The sequence below is a fragment of the Acomys minous genome, assembly GCF_964271855.1.
Source record: "Acomys minous genome assembly, chromosome: 8".
Lineage (NCBI taxonomy): Eukaryota > Metazoa > Chordata > Mammalia > Rodentia > Muridae > Acomys > Acomys minous.
In genome coordinates this window covers 31,225,511-31,246,256 of record NC_140489.1, presented here as the reverse complement: position 1 = coordinate 31,246,256, position 20,746 = coordinate 31,225,511, and the positions used below count along the sequence as shown (strand labels likewise).

The 20,746-nt window shown below is 43.3% G+C and overlaps 1 protein-coding gene across 8 annotated transcripts in view; it reads left to right on the top strand.

Moving 5' to 3' along the window:
- GPATCH2L (G-patch domain containing 2 like) overlaps positions 1-18,793 on the top strand; it is a 48,488-nt gene extending 29,695 nt beyond the window's left edge. For 5 of the 8 annotated variants that reach the window (XM_084793207.1, XM_084793212.1, XM_084793209.1 and 2 more), the window contains 2 exons: positions 12,029-12,123; positions 18,341-18,793. In XM_084793207.1, coding sequence (XP_084649333.1) covers positions 12,029-12,123; positions 18,341-18,492 — 247 coding nt within the window. In that variant the 3' untranslated portion in view covers positions 18,493-18,793. The remainder of the gene's footprint in view (positions 1-12,028; positions 12,124-18,340) is intronic. The other 3 variants (XM_084793211.1, XM_084793210.1, XR_014781329.1) reach the window with 2 other exon arrangements.
- Positions 18,794-20,746: the final 1,953 nt, after the last annotated feature.

Sequence of the window (20,746 nt, the reverse complement as noted above, 5' to 3'; positions counted from 1 at the left end):
GACCTTTGCTCCTATTCCCTTTGCCTGGGAAGCTCTTTGAGCCCCTGGATGCCTAAGCGGCCACCTCAGCACCATCTGCTTACTTGTTTGTTTCGACCCTAGTTCTTCCCGTTGTTTATAATGAGTATGTGCGTTGATTTGTTTAAGATTCCACCCCTGCCCCATTGTCTTTTTCAATAGGATGCAAAGACCTTGTTTCAGTCCCTGATAAATCCCAGCAGGTGGGTCAGGCACTTATTAGACATTTTGTATATATTTGTCACATCTCTCTTTATGGGTTCTCTTAATTCAGTTGACACAGAGTTTGATGATAACATTTCTTTTTTGGTTTTTCAAGAGTTTCTCTGTGTAGCCTTAGCTGTCCTATACTTGCTTTGTAAACCAGGCTGGCTTCAAACTCACAGAGATCTGCCTGCCTCTGCCTCCCTGAGTGCTGGGATTATAGGTGTGCACCACAGTGCCCAGTTAATGATAGCATTTGTTGTTTTTTTTGTAGCGTAAAGAATTTCTTTTCCAAGGTTCTGATGCTTTTGTTGTTGTTTTGGTTTTGGTTGGTTGATTTTGTTTTGTTTTGTTTTGTTTCTTGAAACAGGTTCTCACTCTTACTATGTAACCCTGGCTGTCCTGCAATGATATAAACCAGGCTGGCCTTGAATTTACAGAGATCCACCTGCCTCTTCCCCTTAATGTTGGGATTGGAAGGGTGTACCACTCTGCTGGGCTTCTGGTGGTTTTTTATTAGTCAGCTCTTAAGTAGATGTGCTCATCGACTTATGCTATAGAGTACACAAAGAAGTTATTATTCTTTGGACCCAGTTCCATAGAGTTTGGACGATGAGCCCTGTTTCGTAACCTACAGCTAGACCTTTCTGCTGAGAAGTATTTTGTTGAAGAAAGTCTTTGGAGAAGAGAGGTTATTAAAAAAGCATTGCTAAGAATGTGAGATTATGGAGTGATAGAAGCCCCCACTGTAGGCCTTACGTCAGCGCCATGCTGCTTGTTCGTTCATTCATTTAGCATTTGCTATGTGCCAGGCTCTTTGTCTAGAACTGAAACGCTCCTGAAGAAATCAGGTTTGGACCCTGACAGCAGTGACATGCAGAGATGGGGCTCCTGAGGCAGGCCCATGGGAAGTTTTCTAGATTTCAGTCCATAGCAGAGCAGGCCTCTGTATTCTATCTTGAGACTAGAGTAGTGGCTGTGTATGTTATTTGGGAAGACCAGATGAGCAGTGCCATATAAGTCCAGCACACGGTGGATTGCTTCCCTCTCCTTCCTCCATGCCCGCTGCCTGGGCTGTGCAAAGGGCAGCATTGGCGCTTCCTCTTCTTCCATTAGAAGGTTCACCTATGGCCAGGACCCAGTGCTAGGTTCATGACTGTTTGTGCATCCTGTTAACTGTCATCCTGTTGCTCTCTTGACTGGTGATGTGTGTGGCTGGCTCTGGGAACATCAAGGAGGCTCAGCCAAGCTTCTAGTGCGCACAGCCAAGGGGAGTGCTGCTGTTGCTCTGAGCTCTTGCTAGAAGCAAAGGAGAGAGAATAGAGCCGCTTACGAGTTGTCTTTGTCTTTGTTTTAAATTATATGTGTGTTTGGCCTAAAACTGTATGTATGTGCATCCTGTGTGTTGTATGTATAATATCTGCTGCTCCCTCACAGTCTCCAACTTAGTGAAGGGCGCACGAAGGTTTGGAGGAGGATGCTCTGTGGAAGGATCCGAGCAGATGGCCTCAGTGCAGGTTTCAGAAAACAGGAATGAGAAACACCGAGTTCACGGGGACATCACTCAGCACCTCTAGAGTGGAGTCCCCTGCAGCAAGGTGTCATTGGAGCGGGGCCTGTCTAACTCTGGTTTGGGGGGCTTGTAAGATGGGATTGGAACCATGCAGTGAGTTGTAGGACAAGTGGACTATTTAGTAAAAGCTTCGCATCAAGGACAGGGTGTGGAGGAGCAGAGGCAGCTGAATGACTGCATTAAAAAGTATCTCGAATGGAGATTTTATCTTTTCCTTGTCCCATTTTATTTGTAGTAGGAAGAAATTTCTTTCAAAGCATCTGGGCAGCACTGGGAATTTTACACCCATCATTAGAACGATTTGTGCGCGTGTGTGGTGACTGTGTTATCATTAGTGGTATAATTTTATTTTGCAAAGAGAGAAGTGTTTCCTGTTTTATCGCAGCTTTCCCTGAGGAGGGCTGCTGTATTAATTTGCTGTATTGCCTCCTGGCTGTTCCCAGGCTGTTTTTCCTCTTCATCATGGAATTTTTAATGGCCCTCGTGCCTCCTGGGAAGCATGTGAGGAGGAGTTCCTCCGGGAGTGCTTCCCTTTTTTCACATGCCTATAATTACTCTCCTTTAAGAGCACAAAGAGTCTGATAATCATGCCTGGGCTCTGAAGGTTCCCTCCTGTCAAGGATCTGAGCTGAGCTACCTCCTTGCTGGACACTTGCCGCTTACACTCTGCTCGACTTCAGCATCTGAACATGGCTGCCTCAAAAGCCACATACAGCTGGGGATCTCAGAATAAGCTGAGGCCACTGGGATGTGGTGAGTGGCCTCAAGTACTATAGTGTAGCATTTCACTATAATCAAATAAATAATGAGCTCTAGTTTAAGGTAACACTAATTGGATAGTTCATTTTCTAGGTGTAGGGGGTGGGAAGGAGACTTCTGTGGTCATTGTATCATTCAATAAATTTGGAGCTTCACTCTAAAAATATTTAAGTTTGGTGATAGTTTTCAGCACTAACTCTACTTGGGAGTCATCTGAGAAGCCTTAAAAAATGCATTCACTAGCAATATGGGAGATGGCTTACTTGGTAAGGACTTGTACAAGTACTGGGACCTGAGTTTGATGCCTAGCACCCATTTTTTTTTTAAAGTGGGGCAGTGGGGCACCACAGTATGTATCTGTAATTTCAGCCCTGAGCAAGCAGAGACAAGAGGATCCCTGGGGTTTGCTGGCCAGCCATTCTAGCCAAATCAGTGAGCCCCAGGTTAGAGAACGGCTGAGGAAAACCCTAATACCAACTTGTAGTCTCCACATTCATATATATGCACCTGTATGCAAATGTACACACAAAATCGCATATGTGAACACACACATGCACACAAACTAAAAACAACAGCAACCACCATCCATGTCAAGTCTGACCTTCACAGATCATATGTTGTTGGTTTGGGGCAAAGCCCAGGCATTGACATGACCTTAGAGCTTCTGAGGTGCTGGCTAGGCAACCAGGGTTAAGAACTGTTGCCCTAAGCACTGATGTTTCATGGCTGGTCCTTAAAGGCGGCACCTATTTTGTAACTGGTGCAAGTTCCATGCTTTACTGTTATGAGCACCATTCTTCCTGGAGGCAAACCACTGGGATTCCTGTAGCTCAGGAGAAGCTGCTCAGGTGAAGAAGAGTGCATGAGCAGCACATAGTTGATGCCTGAAAGCAGGCAGCATTTTGTTGGGGGCGGGGCTGCATGAACACTTGGTGCATTCTGGGTAAAATCCATACAGCTGTTTTAGTTTAGTTTTGTTTGCTAGCATTGGCATTTTGTTGTGGAAGTAGCAATGTGTAGTGCTAAGAATTACTGCTGCTCAAACAGCAGATGGGGTGGTTGGGTTCTGCTAGAGGCAGTGCTATTTTGTAGGCAGATTCACAATGCAACCAGAGCTGTAGGCAGCTTTCCCCAGATGAGATTGACTGTGAAGAAAACCTTAGCAGTATTACCTACAGAAACAAGGAGAGACTGCCAGTTTTCTCAGGTACGTGTTACTGGCTGACATCGTTGAGTCTTTTGTGGCAGTTTTAGTTTTTCTGATTCCTATATCCTTTCCTCTGCTTTGAGTGATGGTTTGGAAGTGCATCCATTTCCAGGTATTCTCTAAGCTCTAAAATAGGAAAACATGTGTTCTAGTGTCCCTTCATGCCTTCCCCTCATGTCATCATCCTTGCCCCTCCCCCCACAGGCCAGGTTCCTTGTAAATAAAACTTTTTCATTTGTGAAATCTTAATTTTGAGTTGAGTAAGGCTGGCAGATTCCCAGGCATGTATTCACATAATAGACATGGATTTCAGTGAGAGAACAAAAAGCCTCAGAGCATCTCCTGTCGTCATCGTTGCTCATGAAGTGTTGGACAGAAACTTGAGGTTAAGAGCGTGGGTGCTGATGTACCGCAGGCTCGGGTGAGAGTCTTGGTTTACCCAGGCAAACACTGAACCTCCTTGTTCCTCGGTTCCCATATATTTAAAGTAGGAAACTTTGCTTACCTGACCAGTGGGAATCAAACTGAAGTGATGTATATAAATTGAGCAGCCTGGCAACCAACACAGTATTTTTTAGTTATTTCCCTATCCTGTCCTTAGGATGATTTCAATTTTAAGACCTTGAGCTGGCTCCAGACTTACTTGCTAATAAGATGCTGTGCAGATTTTTGAGAGCTTTAAATGGCCTCAAATCTACTCTTAAGAAGAGACATTTGGACAGTGCTTGGGTAGAAAGACAGAGACCTTCCTGCCCATTAGAGAGTTGAAATATGATGGGCCTACCTCATTGTAATTCATTTTATCCGTTCACGAGCGTTATGATCTGCATATCAGAGTTGTGTGCCCAGCTGGCTGTGCCACTTGACAAGGAGTTTCAAAGAGCAAGAAGAAGACTCAATTCATGCTATTAATTTTGACCTTTGGAGCCATAATAAACAGCCTCAGGTTTTACCCCAGGGCTTGGGGAAGGAACCTTTTGTTAGTCCTCTGTCTGTCTGGGATGCTGTGACATAGAGCAGCCTCGACTCAAATCTTTAGGGCGTAGGTTTCAGCCTATGGGGAAGGGTTTTGCTGTAATGGTGTCTGTATATATCTATAGGTTGCCCGTGCCTCTTGGAACCTCCTGCTGTATAGTTCTTGAATCTTCTGCTAGTCTTGGGGAGGGGGCTTGTTTACAGGCTTTTGGATGGCTGCCATCTTATTGACTGTGTAGAGTGATAAAAGCACTTTCTGTCTGTCTGTCTTTCCCAACAGATGTCAGGTGATTCTACTCCTGTGGGTGACATCTGCCTTGGCCTCACCAAGGGAAGAGTCTAAAGGCAGTTTTAAATGCTGTGGTCCTGGGCCGCAGACGGCTGAGGGTTGGGCTTTGGGGGCGGGGGATGGCGATCAAGGAGTGGTCAGGGTTTCTTGTTGCTGGTTCAGCACTTGTCCTTTGTGAAGCTGGGAAGAGGGTCTCTCCTCTTTGTGTCACAGGCCTTCATTTTCCTCTGTGCAGGCAAATGAAGGAAAATCTTTCTCCCACTGGGCGTTTAATAAATGCCCGGAACCCTGAAGATAACTCACAGGTGAGGGAGGCTTCTTTCTGCTTCTCCAGATGCACTCCTGCTCTCCTCATTTCACCAGTGCTGGGCTTGTTCCTTGCTTGGTTAGGACTCTGCTTCCCACCAAGCCATGAGCTCCTCAAGACAGGGTCGTGGCACAGTCACCTGGGCCCCCAGCATAGGATCTACCCAGCACAAACCTTTGTAAGTTTTTGTTGAAAAAAACTGAGGTGAGTGGATTTGAAATTAAGAATAATTAGAATATATGATATGTGTGACCTTTGGTCCTTACTAACATTACTTTTCCCCCTCAGCTGTTACATAGGGAGAAAATATATCAAATAAATACCTCTTTTTTATTTTTACACCGAAAATGAACTTTTTTCATAGCTTTTAAAAACAAGCAGTTTTGAAGGTGAACTGTTCCTTACGTTAGCTTGCCATTGGCAGACAAAGACTGCTTTTGCTCCCTCCGAGTGACTTTCGGTATCTTTGTTCTAAACCAGAGGCAGTCACTTGAGTTATTTTTTCCCTGCACTGGTTCTATTAAACATGCATGTATTTCTCTCAAAGTATTTTCCCCCCTAAAAGTACATTCCTGCCCCTGGGACACAGTAATCCGCCTGGTTTCCTAAGTAACCCTGCAGTTGGGGTAGCTCACCTGATCCTTCCTTCTCTGCAGCAAAAATAAAGTAGAAATGTTGTATTTGCATGGGGACAGAAAGAGTTCTCTTTTCATTAATTGTTAATCTTCACCATTCACCTTCACAGAAGAGTTTAGTGGCTATTTATGAAGGAATGCATTTTAAAGGTGTATTATTTATTAATAATTATTCCCCTTACCCCATCTTTGTGTGTGTGTGTGTGCATGTTTGTGTGGTATGTGTGTGTGTGCATGTGTGTGTGTGTCTACACGCTTGAACATGGAGGCCAGAAGTCACCATTGACTGTCTTCCTCAGCTGCTCTTCACCTTATCTTTAAGTTTTTATATTTTGCTTTTATTTGTCTTTTGGGGGTAGGGTGGGGAGGCACCTGTGCCATGGCATTCATGTTGAGGTTAGAGGGCAAGCTGTGGAAGGTGGTTTGTTCCTTTCACCATGTGGGTCCTGGGGATCCAATCAGGTCATCAGGCTGGGCAGCACGCTCCTTTATCCATTGAGCTGTCTCACCAACCCTCCATTGAACTCTAGGAGTTCTCTCGTCTCCACCTGTTGTGTCGAGCCTTTGTGTGTGTGTTGGAATCCAAACTCAGGTCTTCGTTAGTATGTAGCTGCACTTTATCAGCTGGCCATCTCCTAGCCCTTAACCTCCAGCCTTTGGCAAATGCCACCACAATCCATAGTACTGATCCCAGCATTCATACTGTGAAAGAAGTGACTGTCCCAAGTACTCACAGGCATGGGCAGATCGTTCCGGGGCCCAGTCCGATGGAATAGAGCAAAAGGAAGGTCAATCTCTCACTCTCTCTGGGTTCTTGGCTTATATACTGGGAATGATTCTTTATTATTTAAACATATTTATTTAATTAGCATTTAGTCTAAGTATTTAGATCTCTGTTATTGACTAGATTGGCTCTGGGGGTAACTCTAAAATTATCACAGTAACCCCGTGCTATCAGAATTATCCAAGATAAGCCCTTTACCAATGTATACTGAATACTAAATACCAATTCTATGTGTAGTCTATGAACGCTCCAGTGATGCCAGTAACCGGTTCTCACACCAGTCAGGAGTGATGTTTTGGCCTAACTTCTGCATAGCCTTTTTGCTCCCAGAGTAGCTAGGATGCTCCTTCCCCAGCAGTCTGTAGCTCTTGTGAAAGTTAGGTTAGGTCTGAGTCTTCAGCCTTCCCTACTAGGGAAGAGCTCTGCAGGCTGATGACTTGACTCTTACCTCTCCTTTCTGTGAACTGGTTTGGATGTTGTTGCCATTTGTGAGAGTACTGGGACTGTCACAGTAAAGTAACACCCACTGATAGCCACATATTAAAGAAAATCCAGGAATCAGATCTCCAGAGGGGAAAACATAGGTGGGAGCTCAATCTCTTTATTTTTTTTCCCCATTAAAATATTTTTATATTCACTCTTGAAGTATTCTGGGATACACAAAAAAATCAGAATTAGTTCAGAAGGCTCAACGGTTGTCTGTCCATTTGCCAAAGGTCTCCAGAGTAACCTGAGCTCCCCAGAAATGAGCACAGTGGGCTCCCTTTCTGGCCTCCTGTGTTAAGAGGACGCAGCTCCTCCTCCTCAGGCTGTTCTGGGTCCTTGTCCGTCTTTATTCTTGTCAGATTCTTCCCAAGCAAGCAGAGCCCAGTGCCAGTGTGCCCCTAATACCAACAGGGAGAAACACCTTGCTGCCTCTCTTCTCATAGTCTGACCATATCATAGTCTCCTCAAATCCTGACAGGGAAGGGACACAAAACAAAACCCCTCTCATGTATCCAGCCTACCTCCTATGAAACAGTTCTCCAGGCTGGGGCTGGGTTTCAGTGTTGTAAGAGGGTGAGCATGCTTACACAGACATCTAGGAATACACATGCCATCTCTTTTTCAGCACTCCATTACTTATGTCTGTTCCTAGAAAAGCCATGAAGCTGCAGATCAGGCTCATCTGCATCACGTTCTTAGTGTGCAGTATTATGTTTGGCACATAGTAGGTGCTCAGTTAGAACTTAGTGAATGATGGAAGACACAAGGCAGCTGCTGAGTCAGAAGGAAGAAGTTCATTGAGAAATAACAAACTTTTATACAAGGTTCAACTAACACATTTTTTTCTTTGTTTGCTTAGGAATCCTGCAGTTCCTTCCTCTGTAACTAGAAAGAGTTCCAAAGGTTGAAGGAATTAGAATGTCCCGGGCAGCAGTTAGAAGTGGAAAAAGGGTAGTAGAAATAAACCATTAAGAAATGCTGGGCTTAGACAGGGATCATTTAGTGCAGGAGCAGTTAACCCTCAAGTCATCAGTGTTGCTTGCCAGGGACAGGGCAGGAGAGGGCAGGCCCCTCTGAGCTTGTGTGTGCACAGTAGACCCTATGGACATCAGTGTACTACAATTCAGTGCACTTAATTCCATTTGCTAAAAGAAGTATTTTCATATCTTCTATGTTTTCACTTAAAGTGCTTAAATTTTTAAACATTATGAAATTCACATTTTTCTTAAAACATACTTCTTGAAAGTGTGAGTTATTCCTGAGTACATACATAAGGAAGTTGATGATCTGGGCCTTCAGCCATATTACAGACAAACCAAACATGTAAAGCTTGGAAAGTGATGGAAGTGATGTAAATTCAAGCCACTTATCTCATTTTGCGTCTGTCACCTAGCCTCAGCCATAGTGTAAACAGTTTTGTTTTGTTTTAAGTCTGTTAATTTTATGTGTATGGGTGTTTTGCTAGCAAGGATGTCTGTGCAACATATGTGTGCAGGGCCTGTGGAGGCCTCAAGAGGGCGCCTGATGCCCTGGCTTGGGGTGACCACTGGAGGGGAGCTGCTAAATGGGCAATTGGGGATCAAGTCTAGGTCTTCTGCAAGAGCAGCCAGTTCGCTTAACCACCAAGTCATCTCTCTAGGCCTGCAAATGCTGTTTTTAAAGTAGTGTGGGGTGGGGTTTTGTTGTTATTCTACTATCTCTTTTGTTTTTGTTTTTGTTTCTCTTGGTTTTTTGAGACAGGGTTTCTCTTTGTATTCTTGGCTATCCTGGAGTCACTTTGCAGACCAGGCTGGCCTTGAACTCACAGCGATCTGCCTGCCTTTGCCGGGATTGCAGGCATGCACCACCATGCCCAGATTTTGTACTGTCTTCTGAAAAAAATTTTTTTAAAAAGTAAATCTTGTCAGGAAAAGCCCTGAATCCCCTTCAGCATCTCTGTCATCCCATTTCCTACTGTCCTGATCTAAGAACTGCTCCCAACACTTATTCTGAGAACGAAATTGGTGGGTCTTATTTTTCAAATAAGCTTATTGTGAAGAGAAAAGGTGGCTCATACACACCTAAGTCTCTGTGGTTGAGCATGGCTGAGTTAGCTGAAAGCACAGGGTACTTAGAGTTTCAGTCAGCATGAAATCAAGGCCCTTGTTTGTAGAAAGGTGGAACACGATTCTGTCATGTCACTTCTTTTTCTGCCTAAGTCATAGCATCAAAGTGTCCCTCTATCCAGACAGGAACCCTGTGTGCTTTTGGTGCTCAGTCACCCACGTTAATTTATTAAGACAGCATGCTGACTTTGAGCCATTCAGTAGATTTGTGTAAGGTGTAAGAAATCAACCATTTTCGTTACTTTTCCCATTTATTCAGAATTAATTGTTTCAGCTTTCAGAATTAACTTCATGAAATGTGTAACTTAAAGTCAATGCTTGCATATAAAACAGAGTGGTCAGTAAAAGTGATTTAGATTGATTTTCTTTTTCCTTTTGCTCAGCTTCAAAAAACAAAAAACAAAAAGGATATTGCTATGTAGACCTGGCAGGCCAGTACTTGGCTATGTAGCCCAACCTCTGCCTGACCTCTGAGTGCTAGGATTTAGACCTGTGCCACCACACCCAGCTTAAATGGAATTTTCCAAACTGCTGGCCTTTATAGTAACTGGCACACATTTCTTATTCTTAGAAAAGTTTCTTAGGATTCTCATTAGATTCTTATATTTTTCTGTCTGTAAACTGAATTAACTGTTAAGCTTTTACTATTTAGAGAAGTGGGTATGTGGGTGTGTATTGTAGAAATTGATGAAGGATCCTTAAATAGGGAAATTTGTCCATTTAATGGTTGTCTTCACTATGGTCTGAATGATATACTTCACCATCTTTATGTTCTTAGGGTTATCTGAGGTCCCAAACTTAAGGCCAAGGATGTATGAGACTTTCTCTCCACCTAGGAGTACCAATTGGAAGTTGATTGTGTGGTGTGTGTGTGTGTGTGTTTGTGTGTGTACACCAGTGTGTGCATTAGTGTAGAGGCCAAAGATCAACATTAGGTGTCTTCTTCAATTGCTCTCTGCCTTATATTTTGAGATAGGGTCTCTCACTGATTCTGGAGCTCAGTGATATGGCAAGACTAGCTGGCTAGCAAGCCCCAGGAATCCTGTCTCCACCTCCCCTGTGCTGGGATTGCAGGGGTGTGCTGCCATGCCTGCCTTTTTATGTGGCTTTTAGAGTTCAGAACATAGGCCCTTGTGCTTGATTGTCAAGCACTTTACCAACTATGCCATCGCTCTAGTCCCCCAGAATATGCGCGTGCGCGCAGACACATTCACACATATACGTGTGGGTACCCATGAAGGTCAGAAGAGAGCACTGGACCTGGAGATGGAGGCACACCTGATGTGGATGCTGGGAGAGGAACTCCAGTCCTCGGCAACTCCTGCTCTCCCTCCTCCCTCTCCAGCCCCACACACTAGACTTCTTTTTTTTAATGGGTTATAGCTATTTATTTTTTGTGACAAAATATAAATAATATAAAATTTACCATTTTAATCTTCTTTTCAGGGTTCAATCATTCATTCTTCCATTTGATTTTTAAAATTCTTAAACCTATAAGCTCTGCTACCATATACTTAATAGAGATCAGCTCTTGCCCTCTGCTGAGGTTGGTAGATCATTGGATAATTATGAAAAAAGTGTAAATATGGCTCCTGATCTCAGGATCCCTGTTCTTAATCTCAAGGGGATTAAGCCCCATTAAGGAAGCATGATGTATGTTCACCAGTCAGGTGATAATTCGTAGCATGTAAGCCCTGCATTGTTGAAGGAAAGTGTTGTGTAAAAGTGACACTCACCTTAATCAGACAGCAGGAAAGGAGGAACGTGGGGGAATTAGACTCAGTAGCTGGCTCAGTATTTCATCCACCATTTTCTAGAGAATCTTGCTTTCCTGGTTTAGACTATGTAGGTGTATTATTTGTGAAATAAACTGAATATCCAACAGTCAAACATGTTATTGGCACATAACTTACATTTTTAAAGTCACAGAAACCAAATATTTAACTTGCAGTATAAACAGTATTAAAAATCCAGATTATCATTGGGGTACATGATGTGAAATTCACAAAGAACCAATAAAAAGTTCAAAGCAAAACAAACAAGCAAACACCCAGATTATCAGGGCTGGAGAGTTGGCTCAGCGGTTAAGAACACTTGGTGTTCTTGCAGAGGGCCCAGCTGTGGTCCTCAGAACCCACACGGTGTCTCACTACTGTTTGTAACTCCAGTTCCAGGGGATCCAAATCCCTCTTCTGTCCCATAGAGGCATCAGGCACACATGAGGTATACATACATATTTGCAGACAAAACACTTATAAAATAAGAAATTTAAAAATCCAGAGTATCCAGTGGTAGCAGAATTAAACTTATAATAATTCTATGTAAATGTCTCTGTTTACAGAGGTAGGTAGCATGTAGGGTAGGTACTTCATTAGTGGGTTAGCTCAATTGCAATTAGTTTTCATGCCAATGCATTGTATAAAAATGATGTAATGAAACATATTTATTGAAACTTGAATGTGTGCTTCCCTGAAATCTGACAAAAAGTTGGTAGTGTCATGTGTGGATTATGAATAGTTCTGAGCATGTGCAGAAGCTGCAGTGACTGGTGGCAAAGCTGATGCCTGTTATGTTACCATATCTATAGAGGGTCAGGAATTTCATCCAGAAACACAGTGCCTCACAACAGGAACCACAAAGTTAAACATCATTCTTCTTCCTCTTTTTTCTCTTCTCATTTCTACAGGCAGGCAAGTGTACACTGGGGACCACCATGTTCACGTGACATTAAGAGGAAACGGAAACCTGTGGCCTCAGCATCTTTATCTAGCCCTAGTTCAGGTGATTGTATACAGTTGTCTTTTATAGAGCACCTATTATATACCAAACACTAAATGATGTGTTTTATGTCCCTTTCCATGTAATCTTTGTGACAAGGACTCTTTATTCCTCTTTTATATAAGGAAATTGAGATGCTGAGAAGTAATTTTCCCAGTTCTCTCTGACAGTGGAGACAGCTTTTTTCACCCTGTCACTTGACCTCTGTATTCCTCAGCAGCTGTTCCCAACCATCCAAACCTTTGCTGTAGTACAGACAGGAGGTGCGGGCCATGCTGATGGACAGTCCAGCTGGATCGCAGCGTGGTCCACAGTCACTCATTACCTGGGTTCATTTACTTTCCTCTTTAAAAAATAAATCTCATCTTATTTTACGTATGTTTTGCCTGCATGTATTTCTGTATACCATGTGTGTATACATGAGGCCCATGGAAGCCAGAAAAGGGTATTGAATTTCCTAAGACTAGAGTTATAGATGATTATAAGCCACCATGTAGGTGCTAGAAATTGAACCAGAGTTCTCTGGAAGAATAGCCAGTACTCTTAACCACTGAGCCCCACCCCCCAATTTCTTTTTTGTTATTTTGAGGTAGGGTCTCTTTCTGGCTGTCCTGCAACTCACTATGTAGATTGTAAACCAGGCTAGCCTTCAACACAGATCCATCTGCCTCTGCCTCCCAAGTGCCGAGATTAAAGACGTGCACCACTATGATTGGCCCTGTTTACTTTCTTAATGGTGTATGCGGGTCAGTGCATTCCCACTGGTTATGTATGATAGCATGTCCATTTTCCTCATCATGAAATATCTAATTAAAAACAAAATTTCAAGTTAAACCTTTTTTGTTTCTATATAAAACTTATGCCAGTTGGTAGAAGTCAAAATAGTGCCTCTCTTTGGTGAGTGAGTGCCCAAGAGAGGACACAGAGATGTCTGAGGCTCTGGAAATGTTCCACGTTACTAACCAGGCAGAGGTGACATGGGTGTTTATGTATGTAAATGTTTTTAAGCTGTACACTTATGATGTGTGTACTTTCCTACACATATGTTATCAAGACTATTGTGTATCAAGCCCGTCGTAAATTACTTTCTCTAAGATAAACTACACATTGGACATCCCTAATTTAAAAATCCAAAATCTGAAGCAATTCAGAATATGAAAGCTGGTCAGTGGTGGTGCACCCTTTAATCTGCCACTTGGGAGGCAGAAGCAGGTAGATTTCTGAGTTGGAGACCAGCCTGGTCTACAGAGCAAATTCCAGGACAACCAGGGCTACACAGAGAAACCCTGCCTTGAGAAGAACAAAAACAAAAAACGCCTGCCTCAAAATATGAAACTTTGGAGCACTGACATGCATATATAAGAGAGTTCTCTGCCTGACTTTGTATGCTGGGCTGCAGTGAGAAGCAAGCATAGTGAAATAGCGTATGCAGAACCTTTCGGTGTGAGTATAAGATGTTTGTGAAACAAACAGATCTAACCCCCAAGTGCCTCTGTACCCAAACAGCTTGGACAAAGCTTACTTAACCCGTGCTACAGACCACATCCCTCAGGTCTGCTGTGAGCTGAATGTAACTGGAGAGCTGACAAATGTCGCCCACCACCTAGTCTCCGCTAAGTGCCTTTTCTCATGCCCTGAAAAGGGCCTCTTTGAGCTTCTGTTTGGGGTGACTGCTAGTCGGGGGCTCCGCCTGAACAATAATCTCAGGAGTGTTGTTTTTGCTGTGGTCTCCTCCTGGCCAGGCCTGGGCTAGGCACTTTGTCTGCAGTAGTTCACTTACCCTCTGCCTAGCTTTCCAGGATGGATACAGCTCTTATTATTCCCACCGATGCATGAAAAAATGGAGGTGTAACTCACCCTCTGAAGTTACAGGGTCGGCCAAACGTTTCCCTGACGCTCTAGATTTACCCATTAAACACTCGAGTGCCCTTGTATATACAATAGGATCATTCCAGACTGTGAAACTCAGCTCCTTGTTCCTGTGTTGTTTAAAGAATTTAAACCTTTCCTCTTAACATTTGTTCTTTTTTTCCACCTTCTTAGTACCTTGGTCCTACTTTTTGCTTTTAATACCCCTACCCCCACCCCCACCCCCACCCCCACCCCCAGGCTCTAGGGATCACAGTTAGGCCCTGGTATCCATTAGCAAGTGCTTCAAGCGCTGTATACTGTGGAGCCACAACCCCAGCAGGGCTCAGTAATCTATGAGACCCGACCGCTGGGAAGAGTTGTGTCCCCTATTCAAAGCAAGAAATGTGTTTGTGTATTAAAGAAGACGTTAGCTGTAAGTGTTTCCCAAGGGAGCCAACTCTTCTTCCTCACTTGTTGACTAAGCCCTGCTTCACTGAGCACTTCTTTCTTTCTTTTTCTTTTTCCTTTTTTTTTTTTCCTACTCACAACCCGAGTGCCCCATGGAGGTGAAGGACACAGCCTGAGCCTGCGCCATCAGTCAGGAGAACAAATGGGCTTGCTCTGCCTACCATCGGGCCATCTCGGATTCCACCTCTTTTATAGAAATGAGTGATGAGGAGAGGTGCGTCCCGCTTTGCCGCTGTATTAATACACATCAGGGCCAGCGCCTGGCACTAAATCACACAACTGCACACATCTGTTATCAGCTCTTCACCAGTGTGATGAACAAGACTGCAGATAGAGGCTTCCTTGTGTCATTCTTTATAGGATTTTCCTAAAAGAATAAATAGCTCAGATCTCTGCCAACACACTGCCCTGTCACCGTGATGAATTCAGCTTCTTTCTTAAGCATGCAGCCACAAATCTCTGCCCTACCCCCGCCCGTAGAAAGTTTTGGGTTGAAATTGACTGAATTTAAAGATCTTACTAAGGCTAGATGGGTGAAGAAAGGAAGGGACACACAAGTCTTCCTTGTTTTGTTTAAGTTTGTTTTAATAGTACAAAGGGCTGGGAAAAGGACCCTTTCAGGGTCAGTAAGTAGATCCTTCTGGAACTAGAGCACTGTTGTTTTCTTCTTTTTGTCTCTGCTTCCCTCCCCTCCCTGGCTTTATAGCGTGCAGAGGTTTAATGCACAGCTGTTTCCTGGATCTTAGTGAGTAAGTGTGCAGACTTTTTCTAAGACTGGTACCCAGGACAGGAATTTGCCAGCAAGCCTGTACTGCATGCATAATCGAACTAGCTGTATTAGGCACTTTTAAAATGTATTTTTTTTCTGGGTGGTGGAGCTCTTGGAATCCTCCATTTTTGTGATATTCTCTATCTCTTAGATATAGGGGTTGTGTTGTACACAAGATATCACCAACAATGCAGTAGTGGTACTTATATCTGGGGGTAACCGAGAACTGTCTACCAACTACATGGCTGGTGAGGTCATGGAACAAAGAGGAAACCTTCTGCTGCCACTTACTTAAATCAGTATAATCTCTAACTGCATTCTTTTTTTTAATTAAACATTTTTACTTTTTATATATACATTTATATTATTACACATATATACAATAAACTACCTATAGCAAGAAAAACCATAGTACAATCAGGAATTATACAGATGTTACATTCTTAGGGTTTTAGCTGTTTGTATTTGACAGCCTTGAAGAAAATATCTTTCCTATCTTGGTGCATCTAAAATTCTGAATGTAAATCAATCTCCATCACCTCTTGTCATTATCAACTTAAAGCATCCATCTAGACCTAAAAACATCTTAACTCCTGAACAACTATGTTTCATTGTAAAACTAAGCTACCTGGTCTTCAACCACATTAGACTTGAGAAGGAATAACCTTGATTACCCAAGTATGGGAGTGCAGGTTAGTAACTAACTGCATTCTTAATACTTACCCTTAAGTGTAGCTTTCTTTCTTTCTTTCTTTTTTAAGATTTATTTTATGTATATGAATGCTCTGTCTTCATGTGCACCAGAAGAGGGATTCAGATTCCATTACAGATGGTTGTGAGCCACCATGTGATTGCTGGGAATTTAACTCAGGACCTCTGGAAGAGCAGTCAGTGCTCTTAACCACTCCAGCCCCTAAATGTAGCTTTCAATGAAGCTCTTTTTTTCCCCCCTGTAGATGGAGACATTACAGATAGCCACAACTAACTGATCAGAATGTAAGAGAACTGACCATAGGGTGCCCAGCTTCATTTGTTATATCTAAATTAATGATCTTAAAACCAAAACCGTGTTCTCCATATTATTCTAACCCCTTGGCAAATATTTAACTGCTATCAAAGAATATTGATAGTAGGTACGTAAGGTGTAAAGAAAAACGTGCAGCTGAGTGTACCTTATTCATCTTTAACACCGTGAGTTTGAAGCCATCATCATCCTACTTGTTTGTTTTCTTTTGTTTTAGCCATCACTTGTGTTTTTTAAAGTAGTCTAGCAGTTAGATGTATTTCTAAAGATATCTCTAAAGAATGTGTTGTGTGGTTTTTAGTGTTTCTGGACATTTTACAAAAGATTTCATATTGACACGTTTCACCCAGTTCTGTTCCTGAGGTTCATGCATGCTTTCTTGTGCAAAATCCTATTGTTCCTGACTGCCACACACAGGGTATTCCATTGTATGAGAAGGCCTGTGCCACAGCTCAGTTTCTTGATGGGCATTGGATTGTATCCTGTTATATAACAATTGTGAAAAACACTGTGTTCTGGGAGAGGATGGTGCAGACATTTTTCTGGGTTACTTTACACTTACTTGATGGTGGTTTCAGAAACCAGATAGTACTAGACCTTGGCAGAGATGTGATCAGAACCCTTGAGCATTTCTGGTAGAAGGTAAAATGGGATAGCCTATAGAAAACCATGTCACTTCTCAAAAGAATCATCATAAAACTGCCATGAGATCTGCCAGCTTCTTCTGGTTATAACAACTAAAAAATTTTTAATTTTTTTGAATGTTTAAAAATTATTATCATGCTATATGTATGGCTGTTTTGTTTGCATGTATGTCTATGTACCATGTACATGCAGTACCCATAGAAGCCAGAAGGTGTTGGATAACTCTGGAGCTGGAGTGGCATAAGGTTGTGAGCCTCCATGTGGGGACTGGGAATTGAACCCAAATTGCCTGCAAAAGCAGCCAGTGCTCTTGACTGCTAGGCCATCTCTCCATCCCCCAAAGCAGATTTTGCCTATACTGATGTTCACAGCAACAGTAAAACAGCCCAGCTGACCATGGGCATGTGAATGGGCAACAATTATATGATGCATTCACACATGGAGTGTCACGCTGCTAAATTCACTTTTGTGACCCACTATTAGAAAAATACCAAGGCTATACTTGGGTAGAATTACCCAAGTAATTACCCAAGTAAAATGTGCTATATTTTACTATATCTCAATGTATTTTTTATCCTTGGTAGGGTGAATGGTGGTGAGGGTGGTTTGTCATGAGCCACTCAGGGCACTTGGAAAGGTGAAGAAAGTGCTGGCACTTTGATGGGATGCTGTTGGCATCCAGTGGACGGAGTCCAGCATGCTAAGTGTTCTGCAAACATAGCACGGCGTTGCAGCAGCATTGATTATCCAGTTCAGAGTGTCTTAGGACACGTCATTAAAATACCATGCCTAATGCTACTTATTTCCTTGTTGTTTTTACTGGTAACATGATCATATTGGGGGTTTAGTGTAGCAAGAGAACCATATGGCTTCCAGCCCAGTATTTGAGCTTGAATTGCTGCTTTTGATCTCTGTAGTTTAGTTTCCTGATTCATAAAATAGGGATGACAGTGCCTACTTGTAAGAGTTTTTGTTAAGAAATTAGGTCATACAGCTAATGGCACATACTGTAATCCCAGTGCTCGGGGCTGAGGCAAGAACACCGTGAGTTTGAAGCCATCTTGGGCTATGTCATAAGACCTTTTTTTTTTTTTTTTTTAAAGAACACATACACACACACACACACACACACACACACACACACACACACACACGGTGGGGGAGGTGAGGCGGGAAGAGTCCTGCAGATGCATAGCAGTGCCTGGCACATCTGGCACATCTGTGCTTCATGGAGGAAGTATTTTGGTTTTTTTTACTCTATTGTGAATCTGTGGTACTGAATTTATTATTGGAGAAATGGTTCATAAATTTCACCTTTTTTAAAATGAAGAAAATAGTAAACCTTGTAATTCCACTCAAGTGAATAGGGCATGAAATACAAAGATTAAGAAACTTATTTCTAAATGTCTCTTATCTAACTTTTTACACTAACTCCTCTCCCCTTCTTCTGTTGTGAAACACAGTGCCCCAAGATGTGCTGGAGCCGGCCACCCCAGCCCAGAAGCCTCCCGACTCCGAGTGGCTGGACGGGACCTCTGCAGCAGAGACAGCCACTGCCCCAGCTCCAGCCACGTTCTTCAAAATGCCACATGAAAAGAGTCCTGGATGCAGCTAGAGCCCAGCGGCCGTGGGTGTTGAGACTTTGTACTGTGCAGTCTTAGTGTGAATCAGCATTCCTGGTCTTTCCACCGCCAGGGCTGACTCCTCTTGTTCACACGCAGCAGTCACCTTTTCTTTTAGAAAATTATATTTGGGATCTTCTTTTGTAAAATAACAGTTTTCTTTAAGGCTGGCGGGGCATCATCTGCTGTACTCCTTAGCTGTTAGCCCACCACTTATCTCCAGCTGCCTTCCTAGAGCTGCTGCACCTTGGCAGCTGTGTCTTTGATCCTGGAAAACTAGTGACAGCTTTTGCATACCTTCTGTGTAGAGCTTTTAATGTCACTGATGAAGTCCCAAATTCGAAGCCAATTCCAAACACATTCCTGGACGGAATCGTGTCTATGCAGTACGGCTTGCCATCAAGCCTTGATTCACTCAGTGCCAGTACGATACATCGACCAAATTCTCGGCTGGGGCCTCGAGACACCAGCACTCTGTAGAGGTTGGGAGCTTACTGCCTGCGCATGGTCTGAGGGGATCACCAGCTGCTGCATTGTACTTGATCCCATCTTCATGCTCTGGGTTCTCCAGACAGCACAGAGGGCTATGTGCTGCAGTGCAGTACAGATGGTGGGTTAGGTGCTCAGCAAAATAGCCAGTGCGTAATGTTGGCTGTAGTGCTTCTGACCCTGGTCTAAGGCTCTACATCCTAAGTGGGACTTCGTTGCTAGTGTGTTATAGGTCAGTAACCAACATGCTCTGTTATCTGTTATGATAACGGCTGCTTGAGGCCATGCTTTGGGAAGGAAGAATGTCTTTTTGACATGCCTTTCTGTGTGGCATGTTTATGACTGCTCAGCCGCATGTACAGCTGTATATACAGTCATGCCTGAAGTCGATGCTACTTTATCAAAGTGAGGAATAAGTGACTGCCTGGAGCTGCTGGGGGAAAGCCATGTTATTTCCCAAAAAGTATTATCCAGAGCACCTGTCTTTCGGGGGCCTGCTTGACAGGGTGCTCTTTTTGTATCAACTGAGTGCTTTTACTCTGAAATACACGGTAGCTGTTTGTTAAATGCTCACTGCTTTGGTCACAGGGGGAGAACACCTCTCCCCTGGACAGGTGCCAGGTGGTCCAGTGCCTCCTGTGAGTATCCCTCCCACACAGAGTATAATTAGTGTGCTCCCTTTGGGAAGATGCTCTGACTGACTCCTGACCAGTGAGGTGGCAGAGTATGAGTCTGTTTGAAAAGCGGACCCCGAAGCTTGGTTTTTATAGATATTTTGGACGGCTGAGACTGTATCAGCTGAGCATAGCAAGAATGGTGGAGGGGGTGCAGAGAGAGACCCCAGGAGCGGAGGGGTACCACCAGAGCCACCCCCCACAATCACCCTGGTTATTAAGAGGAGTTTCTATCTTATGGGTGTCATCATGCATCCTCACCCCAGTTCCTGCAGTAGCCACTGGAAGACATTTCTAGCATTTTGGGTTGGGTTAAAGGAGAGGTCTACTGATGATGCTTTTTAATTTTTCCAAGTTGGTTCCTGCAGACATTCGTCCTGGTGATGGCTTGTCAAGATCCCCACAGTTAGGTGCAAAGATACATATCCCCATAGCTCTCCTTTGTGCTACATTGCCTGGGCGGCATCTTTTCTACCTGGGACTTCAAGTAGTTTATACACACATAGTCACTTACTTCTTACCTGTCTCTGAAGCCATGCCAGTTTTCAGAGGTGAAGGCACGGCTGCATACTCTTCTACTGAGGCTCCAGACATCCATGTTCTGCCCTGGGTTAGCCACAGCTGGGAAGCTTTTTCATGACTGTTTCTCATCTTTCTTGGTCATGCATTTCTACCCATTTCTGAGTACTTTTGACAGGGATCACCCAAGATTGCAGGATCTACCTACCTATGATAAATGGAAATAAAGTTATTTACCTGAGAAAATAGGATGTTAAGCACACAAATACTTTCTAATACAGGGTTGTAAATTATGCTCATTTTTAGGTGTAAACGCATGCTTAGGGAAGCCATTTATTCTGCTTATTTTCTCTGTTAACCAGCTTCAGGGGTTAACTTTAGTATCAGCTGTATTTTAAACCTTACATTTATTATTATTTTTTATGGTACAGTGGATAATGTCGTAAATTAAGATCTGCTTTTCAAGGAGAGATGAGGTTTTGCAATCAGATTTTGTTGTCAGTATTGAAGATCACCTGATAGACCTTAAAGATGACCACTGAGTGTGCTCATGCGTTTCATACCA